Source organism: Cheilinus undulatus, linkage group 7, assembly GCF_018320785.1.
Source record: "Cheilinus undulatus linkage group 7, ASM1832078v1, whole genome shotgun sequence".
In the NCBI taxonomy this organism is placed as follows: Eukaryota; Metazoa; Chordata; class Actinopteri; order Labriformes; family Labridae; genus Cheilinus; species Cheilinus undulatus.
Window position 1 is genome coordinate 52,009,559 of NC_054871.1, and position 23,046 is coordinate 52,032,604.

At 39.8% G+C, this 23,046-nt stretch overlaps 1 protein-coding gene across 1 annotated transcript in view; it reads left to right on the plus strand.

Annotated features, from left to right (window-relative positions):
• LOC121512526 (capping protein, Arp2/3 and myosin-I linker protein 3-like) overlaps positions 1-22,179 on the plus strand; it is a 105,176-nt gene extending 82,997 nt beyond the window's left edge. Inside the window, exons 32-40 of the mRNA XM_041791828.1 lie at positions 22-101; positions 2,771-2,935; positions 3,410-3,587; positions 12,531-13,191; positions 13,289-13,389; positions 13,534-13,660; positions 19,029-19,100; positions 19,238-19,345; positions 22,139-22,179. Of these exons, the coding sequence (XP_041647762.1) occupies positions 22-101; positions 2,771-2,935; positions 3,410-3,587; positions 12,531-13,191; positions 13,289-13,389; positions 13,534-13,660; positions 19,029-19,100; positions 19,238-19,345; positions 22,139-22,179 (1,533 nt within the window). The remainder of the gene's footprint in view (positions 1-21; positions 102-2,770; positions 2,936-3,409; positions 3,588-12,530; positions 13,192-13,288; positions 13,390-13,533; positions 13,661-19,028; positions 19,101-19,237; positions 19,346-22,138) is intronic.
• Positions 22,180-23,046: the final 867 nt, after the last annotated feature.

Here is a 23,046-nt window from a genome sequence, read left to right on the forward strand (position 1 = left end):
GACCTCTTTGTGTTTGTGCAGCATTGCAGTGAAAATGGAGGAATAAGCCCCCTGGATGACGGACTCCCAGACTTCTACTCAAAGAGAGTTCTACCTGACAGGTGAGACTTTTAAGTTCAGATTAAGTTTCTTCCTTAAAACACTCAGAAACTCACTTTCCGTGGCCATGAAAATCAACTTACAGTCTTAACTCTCGCTGCAGGTGGTGAATCCAGCACAGCCAGCACCTTTAAGCTCCTATCGCGATGTTTCTGCAGCTTTGAGCTCAAACTGTCAGATAACATACAAGAAACAGACTTTTTATTTTCACTATATTCTCCAGACATTAAGAATTGTAAAAATGTCTTATTACCAGGAACCATAAGCCTCGATTGAGTTTAAAAAGTCGCAGTCACATGATGGACGTGTTTGGTTGAGTTTAGTGAAAACTTGTAAAGTGTAATAGTGCACACTTATTAGGGCTGCAAGCATTAATGTGTTATTAAGAGGTGTGTAAATCTCTACTTTGTCAGAGCAAGTTCATTCAAATCTCAGATACTAGCTAAGATCTGATTCACTGACAATTCATTTATATAAAGAACGATTTGGTCTAAACTGATTAGTTTGGTTTGATATGCAAATTGATTATGGAATCCCATCCACACTCATATCTAAGAAAAGCTAAGCCCCTCCAACCCCCTTGGAGAAATTAACCATCAATTTTAGCAGCCTCATTGAAAAAAATCCCAACATAGTAGGCCTGCATACATTTGCTAGCTTAGAGCTCACAGCTATTTTTTTTTCTCTCCTGGACTTTCTGGGTGCACTCACACTAGGCCATCCGTACCATGCTGTATTCTAACCATGCCAAAGCCCATTTCACCCCCTCCCCTGCCCCCCTTTGGCCTGCACTCGCACTGCTCAACACATCCAGGCCTGGGCACAAATACGTCACGCACCGACTAATCACAGCATCCACCGTTGATGACTCAGTATATATAAGTGTTGTTTTTAGGCTGTAAAATAGCAACAGATTTATACGATATCTGATCTGACGTTGGAGTTATTTGACCTGATCTGGGATCTGTAGCTATGTTGACTATGCAGAGCCAAGTGAGGAGAGAGAGAGAGAGAGGTTCATGGAGAATTATCACTCACAGCATATAATCTTGAGCCTGATCAGAGTTCCGAGCACTTCTGCTAAATAAAACCCCGACTTTTTTGACTCATATGAGCCCCTACAGTCATTCCTCTGCGTGTCCGTGTACTATATGAACCCCCCTGGAATTACTGTATGCGTCATGAACTGAGCATCTCTCTGTGTTTGGATGCCATTCAGTGATACACCAAACAAGCTCTCATGCCACAGGACAGCCTATGTTCAGAGCAGAATTAAATGTTCGGTTAAAAGATTTTTTTAACACGAGCAATTTTAACCATCTGATAAGAGCTGGAGGTGAAAACGCCACAGGATTAATAAACGATGCTACGTTCAAACGTCAGCGATCAGGGTCACAATTTCATTTCCTGATAACATGAAACAGAATTAGAGATAAGTTAATTTAGTGGATGATAGTTTGGCATTATCATTTTATAATAAAAGAGGTTAAATCAGCCGTGTGATTAACCCCGGCACACACTTGTCTGCATATTTGGCACTCTGCACACAGATGATGAAAGGTGATAGTTATCCTGTGAGCTGCTGTTTGTGGCTCAATCAAGGGAAGAAGTTTTATTTCACAAACCAAAAAAACTCACAGTTGGTTAAGCCTGACTTTGCTAGAAACTGGTCAGAAATGTGGACTGGACTGTGGTCCATTAGAACGAGATCGTAGAACTGTGCGAAGTTAAATTCTTCAGCTCTTCTTGAACTACAATGAGACAAAATATATATTTCTCTCTCTCTCTCTCTTGAAAAATCCTGCTGTCTCTAGTGTGCAGCTGCTGCCTCTGCTCTGGGGTGGTCCTTTAGTTGTTACTTCATGCCATGTCACATTCCCACGCTTGTGCTCCTTCATTTGCATCCGTGCCATGCCTAGGCCCACCTCATCCATCCGTGCTGGGGCCCCGAAGACTTTGCAGTAGAAAAGTCTTTTAGCATGTCGCTCCTGATGTATATAGAACAGCGAGTTGAAATCCACCTCTGAATCATTCAGGTTTGTGCCATTTGTCCTTGATTTGCAAAGACCTTTTAAGTTCATGTAAAGCAAATAAGTTACTATAAGCTTAAAACAACATCTGCTGGAATAAAGTTTCTGCAAACATGAAAACACTGAGAACTACAGTATGTGTGACTGAATTAAGGATTTCAGCAGATTTTTTTAAATTTTATTTTATTCTCAGGATTGTTGTGCATGTGTCACAACTCCACTGCAAGCTCTGTAGGGTCAGCCTGAGAGTATTAAAGCATCATCCAGAGAAAGAAAAAAAAGTCCAAAAATGGAACAGGCAGTAACGTCCAGAATCTCCAGTCTGACCCTGTAATGATGGGATGCTGCAGTTTGGTGAATCTCTTTGGGTAGAAGTGCATTCTGGGTAACTTATCAGAATACTGTTGCTCTCTCGTCTGCAGATCATCAGGTTAAGTCAGTGCTTTTATTCTGATTACACCTCTGATATGAAAGAGTGCACTTTAGGTAAATCATTGTGGCGTAGCCTAGCAACAGTCAGACGGATGATACTGGTGAGGCAGAGCGAACAAACAGACGGCGGTGATGAATTCATCACCATCCTGACAGAGATGATTGAACCGGACTGAATGTGTGACATGTTCCTCTCCTCTCCCTCTCAGTCAGCTCTCGTCCCTGCACAAAGCTCACTCTCTGCGGAGGAAGAAGAGGAGAAACATGCTCGCCATCTTCGGTTTCCGCAAGAACAAGACCTCCAATCAAGGGGCGGAGCCTGAGGCCGAGGCATACGGTGATGGGTGTCATACTGTTGCCACAGCGCCCACAGGGTTGGTGTATGCACAAACACTCTGAGTTCACAAAGATACAGCCTTGAAAAGATAACAGAAAGCTGCCGATGCTCTCGATAATCCAACAACTTCACAGATCAGTCCGTACATTTTTCCCTTTCATATTCTTCTGTAAAACTTCACATTTTCTGCTGATAATTCCTCCTCAGCTCTGGAGAGGACAATCAGCAGAACCAAACTCCATAAAAGCTCCGACAAACATCGCCGTAAATCTCCTCATTTCTTTGTTGATAGGAGAAATGGCTGATAGCTGCCAGCGTGCAGCAGCGTGTGTGCACAGATGCAGGAGACAGCCGGTGGCTCCCATTGTCAGCCGAGCGATTAGAAACGACCACGCTGCATGTTAAATACAGATTAGAAAAGAACGACGGCAGATTTCTGCAGGAAAAGTTTGCTACATTTCTGTGCTCATGCCGTGTAGCGGACTCTGTCATCAATGTTTTTCATTTTCAGGACAGCCACAGAGAACGTGTACACGCTCCTCCAGCCTCCCAGGTCCGCCACCAGGGCTGGATCCCCCGGTGAGGGGGCTGATGGGAAAAATACTCTGCTGCTGAGTCCTCCAGCTGTGCCGGGCATCCCTCATCCGAATGTGGGGGGAAGCAAACACCCTTTTTACTCCCCCAGAGAGGTATGGTCAGAAATCACAACACAGGCAACAGTTTAAGAAGTGAAATCTGAGGCTGGTAGTGTAGAAGACGGTTTCCAGTCTTTACAGGTTTTAGAAACAGGGGAGACCACAGACATAAACTTGTTTTTCAACATTATAATCCTCCAAACACAACATGATTGATGATTCAGCCAGACCCTGACACCACACACCTGCTGTCTGTAGAAAAGATTTCACAGTGGAGATTCCACAGACACGAGATTTCACACAAACTCTCAGGATCAAACATGACTTAAGAGGAGAAACAAACATGGAGGACCGTCTATATTTTCATGTGGTTATATTAGCAAGCTAGTCTTTTCAACTTTTTCAGCTTTGGGATCGGTGAATGTTGAACAGGTTTTTGCTCCCTTCACCGCTTTTGTTGCCAGCTTGTTCAAAAATATAAAAAAATGCTTAATGGTTAGGGAGTGAAAAGACCCGGTCTTTAAAAACAACCACAGTTCCAGTCATTTTAAACAAAGCTGGATGGACATATAAAGAGCCATGCTTTTGTTTACTGGCAGATCATATAAGTTGATTGGGTTGTCTTTAAATACATGTTGAATCAATTTAACTACTCCAGTCTGGATGAAGGAATTATAACAATAATAACTTTATTTGTATAGCACTTTTAAAAACATGGGTTTACAAAGTGCTTTGACATGTGCAGAAGCAAGCAGAAGAACAAAGCAACAAACCCAAATCAAAAACAACAAAACAGAACGTGACAGGCATCAACATCAGCAGAATCCAAACACATAAAGAATCAAACCAAAAATATGGATGACAACATCAAAATACATCAAAACCTAGACAACATGTGATGCCATGCAAACTAAGGCATCACAGACATCAATCAGAGTGCAGACATGAAACATACTACACTAAGACATCGTGAACATCAACAGGATGCAGGCAAGACACGGACATCAAGTACCATAAGAACAACAGGAACCCAGGCAATGCAGGAACCCAGCTACACGGGCTGAGACTGAGGGGGCCAAAATTAAAGACGTGAGAAATTATAAGGGAAACAAGAGGAGTGAAAACAAAACAGGAGATGAACGAGAAAAGGCAGTGAAATGTAAATAAAGGGGGCAAAAACAGATAGTGAAGCAGGATAAAACAAGCTTTAAAATTGTAAAAGCAGTAAAACTGATCAATATTATAGCAAAGGTAAACAAAGGGAAGCAATAGAGACATAAAAGCAATAAAGAGAAGAAGACAGTAACGATTATAAACAGCCAAGGGGCAAGGAAATAAAATGGGGTTGACAGGGAGTAAAGGTGAGATTAAGAGGAAAAGAAATAAGATGAGAAACTAAAATAGGTAAAAATCTGTGAGAAGGTAAAAACCAAATAAGAAGACGAAGACATCACATAAAAGCAAGTCTATAAAAGTGACTTTTAAGAAATGATTTAAAAGATGTCAATGACTCTGCTTGCCTTATCTCCTCGGGCAGGTCATTCCAAAGTTGAGGGGCTCTGATGGAAAAGGCACTGTCACCTTTAGATTTGAGTCTCGACTTTGGAATGACCAAGCCCACCCCCGAGGATCTAAGGCTGCGGGTTGGCTCACAGGGGGTTAAAAGGTCTCATATATAGATTGGAGCCAGACTCTTCAGTGCTTTAAAAGTAACTAATAACATCACAAAATCAATTCAAAAACTAACAGGAAGCCAGTGTAAAGATGCTGAAAGGGGGGTGATGTGTAACCTTGCAAAACAGATGGATACGCCTGTTTCCTTGTTTCTCACTGGAAAATCCATCTTGCAAAGCTCCCATCTGAACTGTTTGGGCCCTGTTAGAAGTGACAGGACCAATCAGCGACGAGGGGCGGTCCTTTCAGGTGCAGCAGAGTCATGACGTAAACAAGCAGCAGCAAGAGCTGGTGCAGTTATGGAGGAAGAGATTAGCGTGGATGCTGCTAAAGCGCCAGTTTTATCAGAACTTGACAACTTTTCTTTGTTAAAAGAACAAAGAACAGCAGTGAGTTGTTTTCTTTTCAGAAACAACAAAAGTCGAGTACTTACATGTCTATAGTCACCATGTTTCGTGTTATTCCTCAGTAGCTGCGCACGCACAACTCGATAGCGGCTACGTCACGTTTTGTTGCTCTGATTAGCCCATAGAGATGTGACAGACAGAACGTTCACCCAATCACACTGAGTTTTTTCAAAGCCTCTGCCTTTTCTCAAATGTTTCCTATTAAGCTTTCCATCTAGCGTGTCAGGTTAGATGATGTGATGTCATCTGTTAAAACTAGTGAGAAGTGAAGTGAACTGCAATAATCTAATCAGGAAAAGATGAAAGTATGAATGAGTTTTTCCAGGTCCTGTTGAGTCAGTATTGTTTTTATTTTGGAGATGGTACGTAGTTGGTAGATGCAAGATTTAATGACTGATTTTATGTGATGATCAAATGAGAGAGTATTGTCAAATATCACACCTCAGTTTCTGCCAGTGGGTTTGAAGTTTGTTGCTGCTAGAGGACTGAGGTGTCTGTTGATGGAGGGGGAGAAGTGGGGATTAAACAATATAATTTCTGATTTTGAGTTGTGAAGTTGCAGGAAGTTCTGTGCCATCCAACAGTTTATATGTAGCAGCAGCTAGGCTTCTCGGGTCCTCAGGTCTCAGGGGCAGGTACATCTGTGTGTCGTCTGTATAGCAGTGAATCCTAGACCACTCTGTTGGCTACCGCAGCTGGGGTTGTTTCTGGTCTTCTTTCCAAGTTTCCTCTTGCCTCATGGTGCAGTTTTGTTAATGATTTAACACCATGTTTGTGAGCTGTAAGAACACAGCATTCAGCTGGCAATACTTCCTGAGCCTTCTCACTGGCTATTGGAGGTACACTATGTGGACAAAAGGATTTGGACGACCAACCGTTAAACCAACAGCGACTGTAATGATATTGTATTCAAATGCATGCACTTGAAAGCCCCCCCCCCTTTTGCAGCTCTAACAGACTCCACTCTTCATGGAAGGCTTTCCACTAGATTTTAGAGTATTTCTGTAGGAATGTGTGCCCATTCATTCTGTAGAGCATTTCTGAGGTCAGGCACTGATGTTGGACCGGAAGGTCTGGCTTACAATCTCTGTTCCTGTTCATCCCAATGGTGCTGGATGAGGTTGAGATCAGGGCTCTGTGTGGGCCAGTCAAGTTCTTCCTCCCTGAACTCATCAAACCCTGTCTTTACAGTCCTTGCTTTGTGTACTGGGGCACAGTCATGTTGGAATAGAAAAGGGCCTTCACCAAAATATTGCCGCACAGTTGGAAGAGTAGCATTGTCCAGAATGTTTGCTGAAGCATTAAGATTGGCCTTCACTCGAGATAAGGGGCCTAAAAACAGCCCTATACCATTATCCCTCCTCCACCAAACTTCCTAACCTTATATGCTAGATAGACTATTCCATACATCTACTGGATGGATATATTTCACATTCATCTGGAAAATCTCCCATAGAAAGTGTTTGGGAAGGGCAAAACTTTTTAAAAAAGTCGTTGACATTTTCTTGGAAGGTGATTGGAGGAAAATTCCATCTGTCACATTCGTGCTGGCCAATCAGAGCAGCCACACAAAGACAGGCTACCGGTGCCGTAGTTGTGAATAGTGAAGCTCTTGGGTTGATAAATTTATGTCAAGGCCAATCGGAAGATGTGTAATAACATCTCATGTGGTCCAGTTTGGAATAAACTACCACTTCCTGGATGGCAATGAAACTGACAGTCTGGGGCCCCCAGTACTGGGTCTTTATTTATCAGTACAGCCGGCACTTCTGCACACTGGATAAACTGCTAAAAATCAAGGACAATGTTTTAGTTCCTGTCTTCTTTTTGCCCTCCAAAATGTTTTTTATGCTAGCATTAAACTTGTTTTATGACCTCAGGAGAGCAGGGACAACCATAATGGGAGATGATGCCTTAAAAGTATTTTGATCTAAAATTTCACTATGAGGAACACGAGAATGTTGCAGACACACTTCAGATGTGACAAAAATCTATTTTTATATCTGTCTTACTGAAGTAAATCAGCTAAAAAGGCAGAGCATGAAATAAAAGGCAGTGAGTTCTCCAAGGTCTAACTGAGGAACAAAAGCCAACAATAACTATAAAAAAACTACTCTTGGTTCTTAGTTGAACAGAAATCAGGAGAAGTATTTCCAATACAAGCCTCTCTTACTGTTTCTGCATACTCACTTTCATAAGTTTGTAAAGAAAAAGATTTAAGAGCATGTCAAACTCCTGCAGGAGTGTCAAACTCTCAGAGATCAGGAAGCTAACCAGTGAAACAAAAGAGAAGATGTGAAATCTGCACGTGTGAACACCAATGGCCACATCTTTCACTTCATATTTCCCCAGACGTTTTCATGTCAGCTCCTCTGTAAATCCTCAGATGGAAGCAGGGGTGAGCCGATGTCAGAGCGCAGCAGGACTTATATTCAGGGAAACTCACCGGAGCAGGTTGGAGGGGGAGATGATGTTCATGATCTGCACAACCGCTGCACCCTCATTGCAATAATGAAGCTCCTTCAGTCTGTCTGCTGTTTGCCTGTACGCCCCTCTCTGCTGTTTGTCTGGTCCAAACCAAACAAAGCACTGATATTAAGGCACAAACCACTGTCACAACTTCAGACTTTGGTATTTCATCTGCCACTTCTGTGCTTTTTACATCATGTGCTACCTCCTGAGACCCCTCCCCATACCTGCAGCACAGAGACAGATTCATAAACAGACAAGAAATATAGCTGGGAAAAAAGTCTAAGCTAAGCTTTACTCTTAATTTAAATCTACAACATACTGTTGAATCTGTCAAAAGGCCGAGAGATATGTGAGAGATTCTTCTCTGTTGATGCAAGCTGATCTCAACTACACCGCCTTCCATTGTTATGCAAATGATATTTTTCTCGGATTTTCCTAAATATTTGATGCAATTGACAATCAGTACAAGTACATAATTCAAATTTTGTTGAACAAACCTCTAAATAACTTTTTTTTAAAATAAACTCAAAATACACTGTTCCAAATTGTTATGCACAACAGAGTTTCAGAACATTTTATAGGTTGTAAAGAACTAAAAATGGTCATTTGTTGAATTTGCAGCATTAGGAGGTCATATTTACTGAAATCAAAGCTATTTCAATCAAAACATCTTAACCAGAGCTTAATTTGTAAATGTTCAGGACCTGGAACGCAGACGGGGTGTTGTTCCGGCGGTAAGGAGGAAACAAAAAAGTCATGGAATACATCAAAAAACGAAAAAATCAGTGCCATGTGTAAAAACGGGCCAAGAAGATCATGTGACTGCAAACAACCTATTAACCTAAATGATTAAAAAAAAATCAGCTGCAGAAAAGCACGTACAATCTCCCATCGACGGACAGAGTCTCTCCCTCACTCTCTCTGAGCGGCAGCTGTCAGTCAAATCTGCCGTGTTTCAGCACCAAGGACAGATGCCTCTCTCAGCATAAACATTACTAAACTTTCACAACAAACAGCTTATTCTGTTGAAATAATTATTTATAAAATTGTACCTGTCACTTCATTTAGTATTTAGTAGATATTACTCTGTTATCCAATCAGAGCTTGTCTGCTAAAACTAAACTTTTCTATCAGCTGATTATGGATGACCCTCTGTCTCTCATCTTTGTGCCTTTTCATTCAAAGATCTGTGGATTGCTTCCACAGTTCACAGCACACATGCCCACGGTATATCTATGCCAAAACAGACAGTAGAAAGGCTGAAACTACAGCCATGCACTGCTACAGTACCAACTTTAGCCCTACAATTCACACACTTCAGGCGTCACTGAATAATCTGCTGACAGCTTGTTTTATCTCATAATAACGCTATAAATGCATCCAAAAATAATGATAGTCAGCGAAAATAAAGAGCTTATGTTAAGGCACGGCGGCCAAATTTATAATTATAACTTGGTCTTACCTTGATATAGCAATATGTGACACTGTGACATGGATGAACAGCTGCCTTTTTCTCTATGGGCTGTCCCGTTGTCCTGCTGTGATTCAGGTACCCAGCGATAGCAGCCTGGTAGTGGGTGTTGCTAACTCTTCATCTCAGCTCTCAGCTGCCTGTACAGGTGACGGTAACTCAGTGTCTGTAGGTGCATCAGCTGTTGTTCCATCGACTGCTGCTGATGACTTCTGGTCACAGCTGTTTTTGTCTTTTACCTTAAAAAATGTCCGTTTGTCCATTTTGTTAGCTGAAATTAACTCTCGCTGCTGATGTCTGTATGACGGAGCTTCTGTTTTAATGCAAAACAAATTTCAGATCTTGCTTCTGACAATAAAGTATTATCAAATCAAATCAAATCAAATGTTAACTTCGAAAATAACGCTGATTGTCTGTAATTGGTTGGCTGTTTACCGATATGATGCTTTTGCACAAGTCAGGATGTGATAGGCTTCATGGATATGACACTTTTTTTGTTTAGCCTGCCTACCCATAGGCTGCAACATACAGTCACAAAGTCAGTCGGTACTCCTCTACACACTAGACAACTAACAGGCAATGTTATGTTTACACACTCACAGCAGAAATGTATAACCCTGGAGGTGCTGGATCCAATCAAATAAGTGCTGGTGATGATCTGAGAGGTGCCGAATCTTGTTCTGGTGGGATCCGGCCCAAATTAAGCCCTGATCTTAACCCTTTAAGCACCAAAGTCACAAAATTGCGACAAGCAACATTGCTGAATCAAACAAGCTCTAGCTGCAAGTATGGTGCCTAATGTTCTTACTACTTTACACCAGGAGATGGCGGACATGAGTAACTTCAACCCCAGCAGCATTTGTGGGTGTGTTTCTATTCAAAGTTTTGGAGAGAGAGAGTTTGAAGACGCACCGCCGGTCGAGGAGACGAGGAAGTGGTAGAAGTGGTTTTGGTCGGAGCATAAAAGAGAGAAAGAGAGTGAATTGTAGCGAGAATACTCACAGTGCTGGGAGAAATAGAGGAAAATTCACCCCTGTGGCGATGATGTTCAGTCGTCCGGTGAGACAGAGACTACCGGTGCATCGGAGCCAAGCGACTCCGTGCGCCATGAGAGTCCACAAGCAGCACATACTGAAGCCGATGCTTTTCCTCACCGGGGCCGGGATAGGAGTAATCGGCAAATGCCAATGAGGGGACGTGGTGGGGGTTTCAGGGGTGGTCAATACACGACGTTCAGTTGTCCGGTTAGATCAAAACTGCTGTGCTACTGTGAGCAGCCACCACGAGTCTGTGCGCCATGAGAGTCCACAAAGCAGCACATACCGAAGCTGATGCGTTTCCTCGTGGTGGCCAGGGTGGGGTCATGGTGAGGGTTGCAGGGGTGGTCGAAATATGAATATTGATGGAGGTAGCGGGAATAAAAAAAATACTGCGGCAGTAGAGGCAGACGTGGTAGAAGCAGTGGCGGTGGAGGCCGCCTGGTGACTTCAAAATATGCAAATTAGATGAGTGAATTTACTCCCACCACAAACTTTGGGTCAAACTGAAGATTTTTCTCATTTACAGTATGCCTTTATCTCTAACCACTCTCAAGCTACAGCCTTTTGAAATCTTGATATCACAATTGCATATTTTCTTGAAAAAAACTGTGGTGCCCAAAGGGTTAACAGGCATTGTCATGCATGAAGATAATTTTGCTATGGAAGGCACAGTTCTTCTCTTTTACCATGGAGGAAAGTGGTCAGTCAGAAACTCTATATACTTTGCTGAGGTCATTTTCACATCTTCAGGGACCCTAAGAGGCTCACCAGCTCTCTCTTCATGGTTCTGGCCCAAAACATGACTCCGCCCCCTCCTTGCTGATGTCACAGCCTTGTTGGGACATGGTGGCCATCCACCAACCATCCACTACTCCTCCATCTGGACCATCCAGGGTTGCACGGCACTCATCAGTCAACAAGACTGTTTGAAAATGAGTCTTCATGTATTTCTGGACCCACTGCAACCATTTCTGCTTGTGAGCATTGGTTAGGGGGGGCTGAATAGTAGGTTTATACACGACTGCAAGCCTCTGGAGGATCCTACACCTTGAGGTTGGTGGGACTCCAGAGGCACCAGCAGCTTCAAATACCTGTTTGCTGCTTTGTAATGGCATTTTAGCAGCTGCTCTCTTAATCCCATGAATTTGTCTGGCAGAAACCTTCCTCATTATGCCTTTATCTGTAGAACCCGTCTGTGCTCTGAATCAGCCACAAATGTCTTCACAGTACAATGATCACGCTTAAGTTTTCCTGAAATATCTAATGTTTTCATTCCTTGTCCAAGGCCTTGCACTATTTGAAGCTTTTTAGCAGCAGAGATCCTTTTTCTTTCCCATATTGCTGAAACCTGTGGCCTGCTTAATAATGTGAAACATCCTTCTTACTTAGTTTTCCTTTAATTGGGCTCACCTGGCAAACTAATGATCACAGGTGTCTGAGATTGATTCAAGTGAACCAAAGATCTCTGAGACACAGTACCATCCATGAGTTTAACTGGAAAACTAAAAAGTGAATGTTTATGACTCTAAAACCCATTTTGCATAATAATTTGGAATGCGGTGTATCGGTACTGATCAATTTGATCAGAATTCAGGACTATTAAAGGTTATTCATCTTTCACATTTAAAGCAACAACAGTTGACTAAAGCTTACACAATATCAATTTAAAGAAACATGAGAAAAAATGACCATTCAAACAAAGTATTGCAATTAAGAACAATCAATAACAGCAACTTTTTCACCGTCGTTTATCTCACTGAGATGCAAAGCCACAGTTCTAGTTTTGCTCTTGTTGTTGGAGAGTTTTGTCTTTAAGGCATCATTTTCCACATTTTATTGTTGTCTTCTTTGTTTTGAGAACAGTCTTTTAGCAGCTGGGATGTTTGCCTCAGATAAAAGCTTTATTTTGCCTCGTCTTGTTGTGTTTTGACAGATTTCTGACGTGGACGCAGTGTTTGAGCAGTCGACGGAGACCGACAAATACTGGGTGGATGACAGGCAGCGAACGACGGAGGTTCTGCAGGAAGACAAGGAGTGGATGGAGGAGAAGCAGCTCGCAGACGGACAGCGCTTTGACACCAGAACGGCAGACAGACAGACGGACAGATACTGGACAGAGAGCAGGCCGACGGACAGACAGTGGACGGTGGACAGACACACGCAGAGACAGATCGACAGGAAGATCGAGAGACAGTGGGTGGGCGGCCGACAGATAGACAGGTCGTGGTCAGAGAGCAGGCAGGCGGACGTTCAGGTGGACAATCAGTGGATGGAGACGAGGCAGACCAGCAGGAAGTCAGACAGACAGACGCTTCACCTTGCTCAGAGGCCACTGCCGCCATACCCGTCAGATCGCACTCCCTCGCCAAAGCAGGAAGCGGATCCTCTCAAAGGCACGGAGGTCGTCGCTGTTGAGTGGCAGCAGCAGGAAGATAAAGTGACGAGTCCTGACGCTGGTGGAGGCTTCACGGAAGGGTGGAGGGGGGGAGGAGGTCGAGCCACATCCAAACCCGAGCCCCCGCCACAGAGCAGCAAACCAAACCTCCCCAAAATGAGACAGAGACATCGAATGGAGAGCACCGAGCCTCTTCCAGGTACTGCACGTCTCACCACCATGTTTCTGCTGAAGGTAGAGACAAAGATTAAAGAGTTTACATCTGCAGTTTGTTAAAAAATGTTTAAAATTTAAAGGTATGGAGGAGGAGGGAGAACTCGAGAAGGATCCAGTAAAGACGGAAAAAAAAGATAAAAGGAGAGACTCGGAGGGTCAGCCTCCTCCGATTCCAGACAAGGTGAGACATTTACATCCCTGCATGACCTGGTTAGGCCTCAGATGAAGCACAGAAAACCAATCAGATGCATCAGTGTGAACAGTAAATCCCAATAATCTTCTTTATCTGATCGTTTCCTTTTTTCTGTTCTGTTTTGACAACCAGCCAAAGACGTCCTCATATGTGACTTTCTCAAAAGAAGCAGCCAATGAGAGGAGCCTCCCTCCTCCACCTGTGCCACCTCCTGGTGGCAAACCTGTGCACGGACTACCAGACCGAGCTGCAAGTCAAGGTAAACACTGTAAACACAAACAACAATAGTCCCAGTCAGAGAATTACTGGACCAATCAGAGTCATTTGAAGAGAAAATGCAAATTCCAAATGCACTGTTACCGTTATCTTGGCCTTCTCTTTGGACTACCCTGTTTACAGCTGCTACAGTACCAACTTTAGCCCTACAGTCAGGGGCAAGAGTTGGAAATTTGCAACCACTATAAACTCTGTGCAGTACATCAGCTTCATGCTCTGTAATAAAACTATGTTAAACTCCATTGTCCCTATCAAATGAAATCAATTCCATGCAGTCTATTCCCAGGTCAAAATAAGTGTACTTGTGTAACAGATGTGCTTAAATTCTCAAAGTATGTTTCTAGTACATTTGTATTTCAGATACACTTACGAGCACATTAAAAACACAATAATCTGTACTTGAACATTCTTTTAAAAAGTATACTTTAAATCAGTGTTACTCAACCCCGCTCAAAAAGAGGCAAAAAGTTTAAAAAACCTTTGCAAGAGCCTCAATCAAGTGGGAAAAGTGGTGAAAATGGGTTAAGGTGGCAATAAAAATAAGTTAAAGAGGCAAAAATGGTCAAAAAGTGGCAAACTGACAAAAATCGGGTAAAAAGGGGCAAAATTGGCATAAAATTGCAAAAACTCCATCCATCCATTTTCGAAACCACTTGTCCGGCTGGAGGACTGGAGCCTATCCCAGCTGTCACTGGGCAAGAGGTGGGGTACATGCTGGACTGGTTGCCAGTCAGTCGCAGAAAAACTGCATTAAAAATGGCAAAAATGGGAAGACATAGTGGCAAAAATGGATAGAAAAAAGAAGAGTTACAGGTGGCAAAAATGGTCAAAAAGCAGTAAAAACATGGTAAAATGAGTGAAAAGTGACTTCAATGGGCAAAAAGCAGCAAGAGTGGCAAAAATGGTAAAAAAAAAAAAAATTTAAAAAGTGGCATTCAATGGCAAAAGGCAGCTGAAATGGGGGAGATGTGGCAAAAATTGGCAAAAAAGGGGAAATAATTGCAAACAGCAAAAAGCAAGTTAAAAGAGGCGAAAAATTATTTTAAAAAAAGGGCCAAAAAGTGGATAAAAGTGACAAAAAGGTCCAAATGTGGCAAAAAGAAGTGGCAAAAATAGCCTAAAAAAAAGAAAAAAAAAAAGGATTAAAAGTGTCCAAAAAAGGAAAAAAAAAAAGGGGGGGGGGGGGGTAACTTGCAAATAAGGGCAATGGAAATATAAACAAAAAATAAAGGTTGTCAGTTAAGCGGTAACAGTTAACCTGCACACGATGGGAAACAAACTGATTAATGTTCAGTGCTTAACAAATTCATTAGACCACCTGTCATATTTGTCACAGAGACCATCCAGCATCATGAAGTGCTTTAATGCGGACTCTTTCATTTTCAGTCAGCTCTCTACGTTTTACCATTTTGAACAGGAATGAGGAATTTCAAACTGAATTCACCCAAATTTGAGCCGGCTCACTGGGCTTCTCTGAGAAGTCAGAAATCAATCAAGCATAACATTCAACCACTAAAACTCATTTTTCTACTCAGACATTACAGTAAATATTATTTGACATATTAATCAAGAAATATTAATGTGCTTTACTATTTTTTCATTTTTTTTTTTTGTAAATCAGTGCTTTTGAAAATTCATGGATAACAATAATAATTCTGTTTTGGCATTAAAAATATCATTTGGGTTAAAGAGCTTCTACATATTGGTGTATTAACCATTGCAGAAATATAAAAAATGATTTTGGTAATTACCAATGCTGTTAATTTAGGGCAGCTGTGGCGTAAACCTTACTTTGGTTAGGGTGAGGGTGGTCTGATAAATTTGCTAAGCACTGTAGCTTGCAATGGATAATTTCTGAGGTCAAAGTTGACCTTTTTTTAAAGGTTTTTCAGGCAAAAATGAAGACAGAAGAGCCACAAATCATCACAAAAGACCCACGCACTGAGTATCACTGCTTCAAATAACCACATTAAAAATGTAAGTATTTTATACTTTTAGAAGATATGTTAAATATTCTAAGTTTATTATAACCCAGATATTAGTGTATGTACTTAAACTATATTTTATTTACACCAATATAAAATACCATTTCATTGTATTTTTTTCAGTATAGTCTTATATAATCAACTAAAATTATACCAAAAAGGCATTTGTATTTCAGATCTTCTAACCTGAAGTCCATTAAAAATACATTATTCCGTACTTCCAGCCATCCATTTTCTACACTGCTTATTCCGTCAGGGGTCGCGGGGGCTGGAGCCTATCCCAGCTGGCACTGGGCAAGAGGAGGGGTACACCCTGGACTGGTCGCCAGTCAATCACAGGGCTGACACATAGAGACAGACAACCAGGCATGCTCACACTCACACCTGCCGCCAGTTAACCTAATGAGCCTGTTTTTGGTGGAGAGGGAACCCATGCATGCACGGAGAGAACATGCAGACTCTGCACAGACAGGCCCTGACCAGGAAGCAAACCAGGAACCTTCTTGCTGTGAGGCAACAGCGCTAACCCCTGCGCCGCCATTCAGCCCTAGCCTGTACTCCAACATAGTATTTTTAAGTATACAGTGAATATGTTTACATACATGTCAATTATACTGTTAATTGATATGTTCAATATGTCATCATATTATAAGCTTAATGCCAATTTATTTATGAAAAGTATATTTAATGCACTCTTATTTAGAGTGCCATTTTAAGCCATTTTATTTCAGTACACTCCAAAATAAACAACTGAGTGCACTAATCAGGCATTTGTATTTTCAGATTTACTAACCTGAAGTATATTTAATCAAAAATATTTTCTACCTGAAATACTTTTAAAAAATGCACTTCAAATAATTGTATAATAAGCATATGCTTAGTTAAGTTTTGATAAATATATTTAAATTTAAGCATGAGCTCAAAAGTAGTGGATTTCCATAAAAAAGGTACCCCAGTCTTTCTCTAATTACCATTTGATTTTGCTTTAGTTCTGTACGTTCTCAATTTGTCAGCTTTAACTGTTCTAAAAAGGCATTTTTATACTTACCAGAAGAGTTTTTAAGGATGGTGAATTTATTTATACCAGACTGAACTCACACACACACACACACACACACACACACACACACACACACACACACACATCACATGACTGTTAGTCAGTATGAACATTAAAGCACCTGTATGCTTGAACCTTGGCCCCACTGCCACTTCCTGTCCCCTGATTATAATTTCTCTGACAACAATCAACAATTTTACAGCATACAAAGACATCATCACAGTATTATGGCTGAATACAAATTTACTATTAGAAGTGTGATTGTCATAACATGATACAGAAATATCATTACAGCGTCATAATATCATTTATTTGTTGGTTTTATGCCTAAAAGTCATTGTGACTATGTTTTTAGAGTCATATTGCCCCAGTGTTCTCACTGTTTGATTTCTCCTGCTTTAGTTTGCTTTTGCTAATCAACAGTTCATGTCAGGTAAGGTTTAACTGACCTGGAACCAATAGGGAGCTGTAGGTTACCCAGTGTAATGCAGTCATGTGCCTGTAGGGCGCTAAGGATCCATAACCCGGGGCTGAAGAGGGGGGTGGAGAGCAGGCAGTCACCTCAGCACATCAACACATGTCGACAGCATCTCTTTTGTCCAGGCCTATTCACCCTGGAAATATGTCCGGAGACCACCAGCGGTTTTCGGGCCCTTGGCACGCTCACAGCATGATCAGGGGCTTTTGGCAATCCTATGACCAACCTGGACAGTACCCTAGGCCAGTGGTTCTCAACCTTGGGGTCAGGACCCCCCTTTGGGGTCGTGAGACACTAAGAGGGGCTCTCCAAATGCCCTAAAAAAACTAAGAGAATATTTGAATTACACTGTTGCCACTTTGCACCAATTCTGCCAAATTGTAATCCCTTTCCATCATTTTTTCCCACCAATTTTAACCAGTTTATGCTATTTAACACCTATTTTTGTCCATTTTAAACCCTTTCAACACTTTTTATCTGCCTGTTTTTGCCCTTCTAAACCAATTCTTGACACTTAAGCCTAATGTTTTCTCTGTTGACCCATTATTGCCACTATTAACCCCTTTTTACCACTTTAAACACCCAGTTTTCTCATTTTAACCACATTTACCTGTCTGATATGCCCATCTTTGCTAGTTTAACCAATTTCTGCAACTATCAGCCAGTTTCTCTTTCTCAGCTAACCTTTTTTTGCCCGTTTATATCTGTATATCCAGTTTATAATTTCATCTCATTTCAACATATTTCCACCAATATTTGCCAATTTCAAGCCATTTCATCCACTTTTTAACTCCCTTTTACCACTAGTTGGGCATTTTTTTGCCCATTTTTGCCATTTTTATCTAGTTTTTGCCATTATTAATACATTTTAGCTATTTTAACCTGTTTTAATTTTTTTTGACAATGGGAATTACATTTTTTAAGGGTTTTTTTTTTTTTTTACCACACAAACGATTAAAAAAAGATTTTTTTTTTCTTTCTTTCTTCTGATAAGACTGGTTATTATTCAGGTTAAATATAAAATATATATACCACAGCTTAACTTCACAATGAACCACGATTTTTCTGTTCTTGCTCTCAAATGTATGATGCTTTTGGATTAAAGCATCTGCTAAATGACATTGTGGCATTTTGCTGGCCCCCAGTTTGGCTTGGTCCCAAAAAATCCCCCCTTTATCCCCCCCTTATGGGTTCATCCACCTCCAGGTACAGTGGGGGTCCCCGGTCTCTGGCACCTTTATTTTGGAGGTTGCAGGATGAAAAGGTTGAGAACCTCTGGGCCATTCTTACTTGCCACATCCATGGAATTCACTTTTCAATTTGATTATTTTTGTCCCTTTCGACAAAAGTGTCTGCTAAATGAGATTGTAACATTCTCATGCTCCTGGTAAAATGCGAAGACATCCAGAACACGACTGGGGTTGTGTCAATCCTTCGTCTCAATGGTTCCCTCAGGCTGCTTACCCGCCACATCTTCGCCTTACTTCAGCCTGCTCCAGGCCTCGTCTACTCTGAGGTTTCCAAGATTACATCTGCATAGGTTAAAACTTTACTTGAGTTACAAACATCTGTTGGTCTGATAAACATTTGTAGACCTGTGTTCTTAAGGGTTTTGTCCATGAAACTGCTGAGTTTTAAAAACAACTGATCACTTTTTAATTCTTTAGTTCTTTGGTCTTTAGGGGGCGTGGCTTTGATTGGTGGGACTCTACATGTCAGACATCAGAAATATCTTCTGGAAATTCATGTCTTCATCTTTAAACTTCAACAAATGTACTAATGTCTTTGTTCATTTAAACCTTGTTGTGTCTGTGTTTGTGTTGCTCAGGCGATGAAGGGCTCAGACCTCAGGCTCCAGTCAAACCCCAGAGGAACAGGAAGGCCATGTCCTGTGATGCAGGTATGAACTCATCTCATCGCCCTTTTGTTAACCCTTATATTTATGTGCTAATACAGTGAATTCCTGTTTGTGTATATCTGTGTGTAAGGCGTCATTTTTAACTGTTTCTTGTTGTTTTCTGTCCTCGCTGAACTCAGGCACTGACAGAGAAAGTCCAAATAACGTTGAGAAGCCCCCAAATCGAAAACCCCCAGTGAAAAAACCCCGACTACCCCAAAACAGAAATAAATCTCTGGAGCTGTCTGGTACATGTCTCTACGTTCATATACATGTTTATGTGTTTGTTTGTCTGCCAGTGTAAGAGAATGAGGAGAATTCTACTCTATTCATTCAACCTGTTAGCAGCATTTTTAAGGGCTTCATGGTACCAAAAGTTTATGAACTGTTCCAATAGACTTCCTCTTCCTTTGAAGCAATGACACCCAATAAAATGATGTCCCATCAAGGTTATAATAGCTTTGGATTTTTCATTAGTTTTTACTTTTTTTACTTTCTGTGTTCAATTTCAGTTTAATTTGTATTGGTTTTGACTGCTGGTTTGTTAGTTTAGTTTAGTTTTTATTTAGCAAAAATGCTTCGTTTTGTTTAGTTTTTATTAGTTTTAGTTTTTTCAGATAGATGTCGGGGCTGAGGGAACGCCATACATTTTTAAAAACATATTCAAACAGGCTACTCTTCACTCTTCATTTTATTTGTTTAAAGATGATGTTTGAATAAAGCCCCAAACATAAAACTACCACTACGTGAAGCCTTAACCAATCAGATCAGGCAATTTTACCCTCCCAGACTCTGGTGTAGGTGCCAGTCAGTCTGGTTGTGTCAAAGACTAAAACTAAGGATATTTTGTCTCTGTTTTTATATTATTTTTGTTCGTTTTGTAAGCACACTTTACCGTTTTAGATAGTTTTCGTGTTTTTGGTACAGCTTAGTTTTGATTTAGTTTCAGCTAACTAAAATGATATTTGAATTTTAGTTTTAGTCATTTAGTATGTTTTAGTAAACTAAAATGATTTTTGAATTTTAGTTTCAGTTATTAAGTTAGTTTCAGTCAAATAAATGGTTTTTGAGTTTTACTTTTAGTTATTTAGTTAGTTTTAGTTAACTAAAATGATTTTTGAATTTTAGTTTCAGTTATTTGGTTAGTTTTGGTAAACTAGAATGATTTTTGAATTTTAGTTTTATTGTTATTTAGTTAGTTTTAGTTAACTAAAATGATTTTTGAATTTTAGTTTTAGTTATTTAGTTAGTTTTAGTTAACTAAAATGGTTTTTGAGTTTTAGTTTTAGTTATTTAGTCAGTTTTAGTTAACTTAAATGGTTTTTGAATTTTAGTTTTAGTTATTTGGTTAGTTTTAGTTAACTAAAATGATTTTTGAATTTTAGTTTTAGTTATTTGGTTAGTTTTAGTTAACTAAAATGATTTTTGAATTTTAGTTTTAGTTATTTGGTGAGTTTTGATTAAGTAAAATGATTTTTGAATTTTAATTTCAGTTATTTAGTTATTTCAGTTAACTAAGGTGCTTTTTGAATTTTACTTTTAGTTATTTAGTTATTTTAGTTAACTAAAATTATTTTTGAATTTTACTTTTAGTTATTTAGTTAGTTTTAGTTAACTAAAATGATTTTTGAATTTTAGTTTCAGTTATTTAGTTAGTTTCGGTTAACTAGAATGATTTTTGAATTTTAGTTTTAGTTATTTAGTTAGTTTTAGTTAACTAAAATGATTGTTGAATTTTAGTTTTATTGTTATTTAGTTAGTTTTAGTTAACTAAAATGATTTTTCATTAGTTTTAGTTATTTGATTAGTTTTAGTTAACTAAAATGGTTTTTGAGTTTTAGTTTTAGTTATTTAGTTAGTTTTAGTAAACCAAAATTGATTTTTGAATTTTAGTTTTAATTATTTAGTTAGTTTTAGTTAACTAAAATGGTTTTTGAGTTTTAGTTTTAGTTATTTAGTTATTTGTAGTTAACTTAAATAATTTTTTAATTTCAGTTTTAGTTATTTAGTTAGTTTTAGTAAACCAAAATTGATTTTTGAATTTTAGTTTTAATTATTTAGTTAGTTTTAGTTAACTAAAATGGTTTTTGAGTTGTAGTTTTAGTTATTTAGTTATTTGTAGTTAACTTAAATAATTTTTGAATTTCAGTTTTAGTTATTTAGTTAGTTTTAGTTAACTAAAATGGTTTTTGAGTTTTAGTTTTAGTTATTTAGTTAGTTTTAGTTAACTATTATAACCTTGGTCGGGTGGCATGTTTCCAGGCTGCTGGCTAAATTCAAAGTTTGAATGTTTAAAAAGATCTTTTCCAAACGTCTTTTTTATAGAAATAAAGCTTCGTAGCTTAGAAGTATCTGTTTATTAGCATGTTTTTATAGCAATCAGAATGAAAAACTGCAGACGGGGGGCAGGGAGTGATTTCTGTATGGAGAACTGCTATTAAAACTTAGCTTAGTTTCACACTGCTGACAGCTAAACAACCTAAACTCTAAAGATGAACTAAACAGCCAGTCAGCCTCTCTAAGATTAATAAACACATTATCACACTAATTGATCTTAATTCTGAAACAAAAAAGCTTCTAGACTTTATAGAATCAGGCGTGTTGTTTCTGTCCAAGAGTGACCCTAAAGGGAAAAGCAGCCTTTTGTGTGAAGACATTTTCATTGTCAGTGAATGAATTATTAATCAATAAGACAGTTATATTATTATCTACCATTCTAAATCGGCTCTTTGACACAAACATTTTTTGTTTCTGCACATTTCACTGAAGGGGTGTATTTTTTTTTTTACACATTTTTCAGATTTTAAATTTTAGCCCCATCAGATTCAGCTCTTTAACTTTGAGGTGTTAAATATTTAGGAGGTATTTTGTCGCGGCGTGAGCCCTGGGAGGTCTCTTCAGTTCTCTCCCCATTGAAATGAATGTGCTGGATGTTTCAGAGGAAGGTTTATTGTGCTTTCTCCTGGTTGCTTGGCAGCACTGACAACAGATGAATAGCAGTCTCTTCTGATCAATAATCATATTTCTGTTTGACTCTGCAGACAGCCTGAACTCGTCCTCCGGTCAGAGCGAGTTATTGTGATGTCCGAGGAGGAGGAGGAGGAACATCATGGAGCATCCGTCACTGACTTCTGTTCAAACACTCTTTCTTACCGCCACCTCGCCGCTCCTCACAGACGCTCTCTCTCTCTCTCTCTCTCTCTCTCTCTCTCCCTCTCTTTGCTTTTCTCACATGAAAACTGTGTGTGGCTTCAGTATTTGATCAGTATTTGCTTCTTTAGAAAAGCCGACCGATCCTTCGTCTTTGTGCTGTTGGGCGGTTGGCCGACCGTCGGAGCGTTGTGGCTTTTAGACCCAGAATAATCGTCTTTATTATGATTATTAGAATGTGATTTCTTAACTTTGCATTTGAAACTGCTGACTCAGCTGATCGCCTCGGCTGACACTTGAAAATGAGTTGCTTCTTATCAGATGATGATTTATATCTAGTTTTGCTTTCAGGATCTGAAGGGTGATATATTTTATAAAAATAAGATAAATATTATGTATGAGCACCCTCACTGTATGAATAAAACACTTCTGAAAAACAACTACAAATGCTGGTGGATTATTATTCTCAGCCTTCTCAGCCTATAAATGCTTCATTTCTCATCTAGCCTTTCCTAACTAGTAGCCATGTCTCACAGTGAAACCTGGAAGTCACCTGTGGCCCACCAAAACCATGACACGAGACCTTAACCTTCATATTTTTATTTTCTGCAGTCACTGCATGATATTTTTAACAACAAGCAACACTTAAATAGCCAGAGGACTAAATGTTTTAGAGCAGCACTCAAAGCTGCCTTTATTTTTCAGTAAACATGAGGAAAACTGAAAAAATGCCATGAAAACCAGAACTATTATAAAAGAAATCATTTATATTTTGTTTATATCACTGCAAGAAATTAAT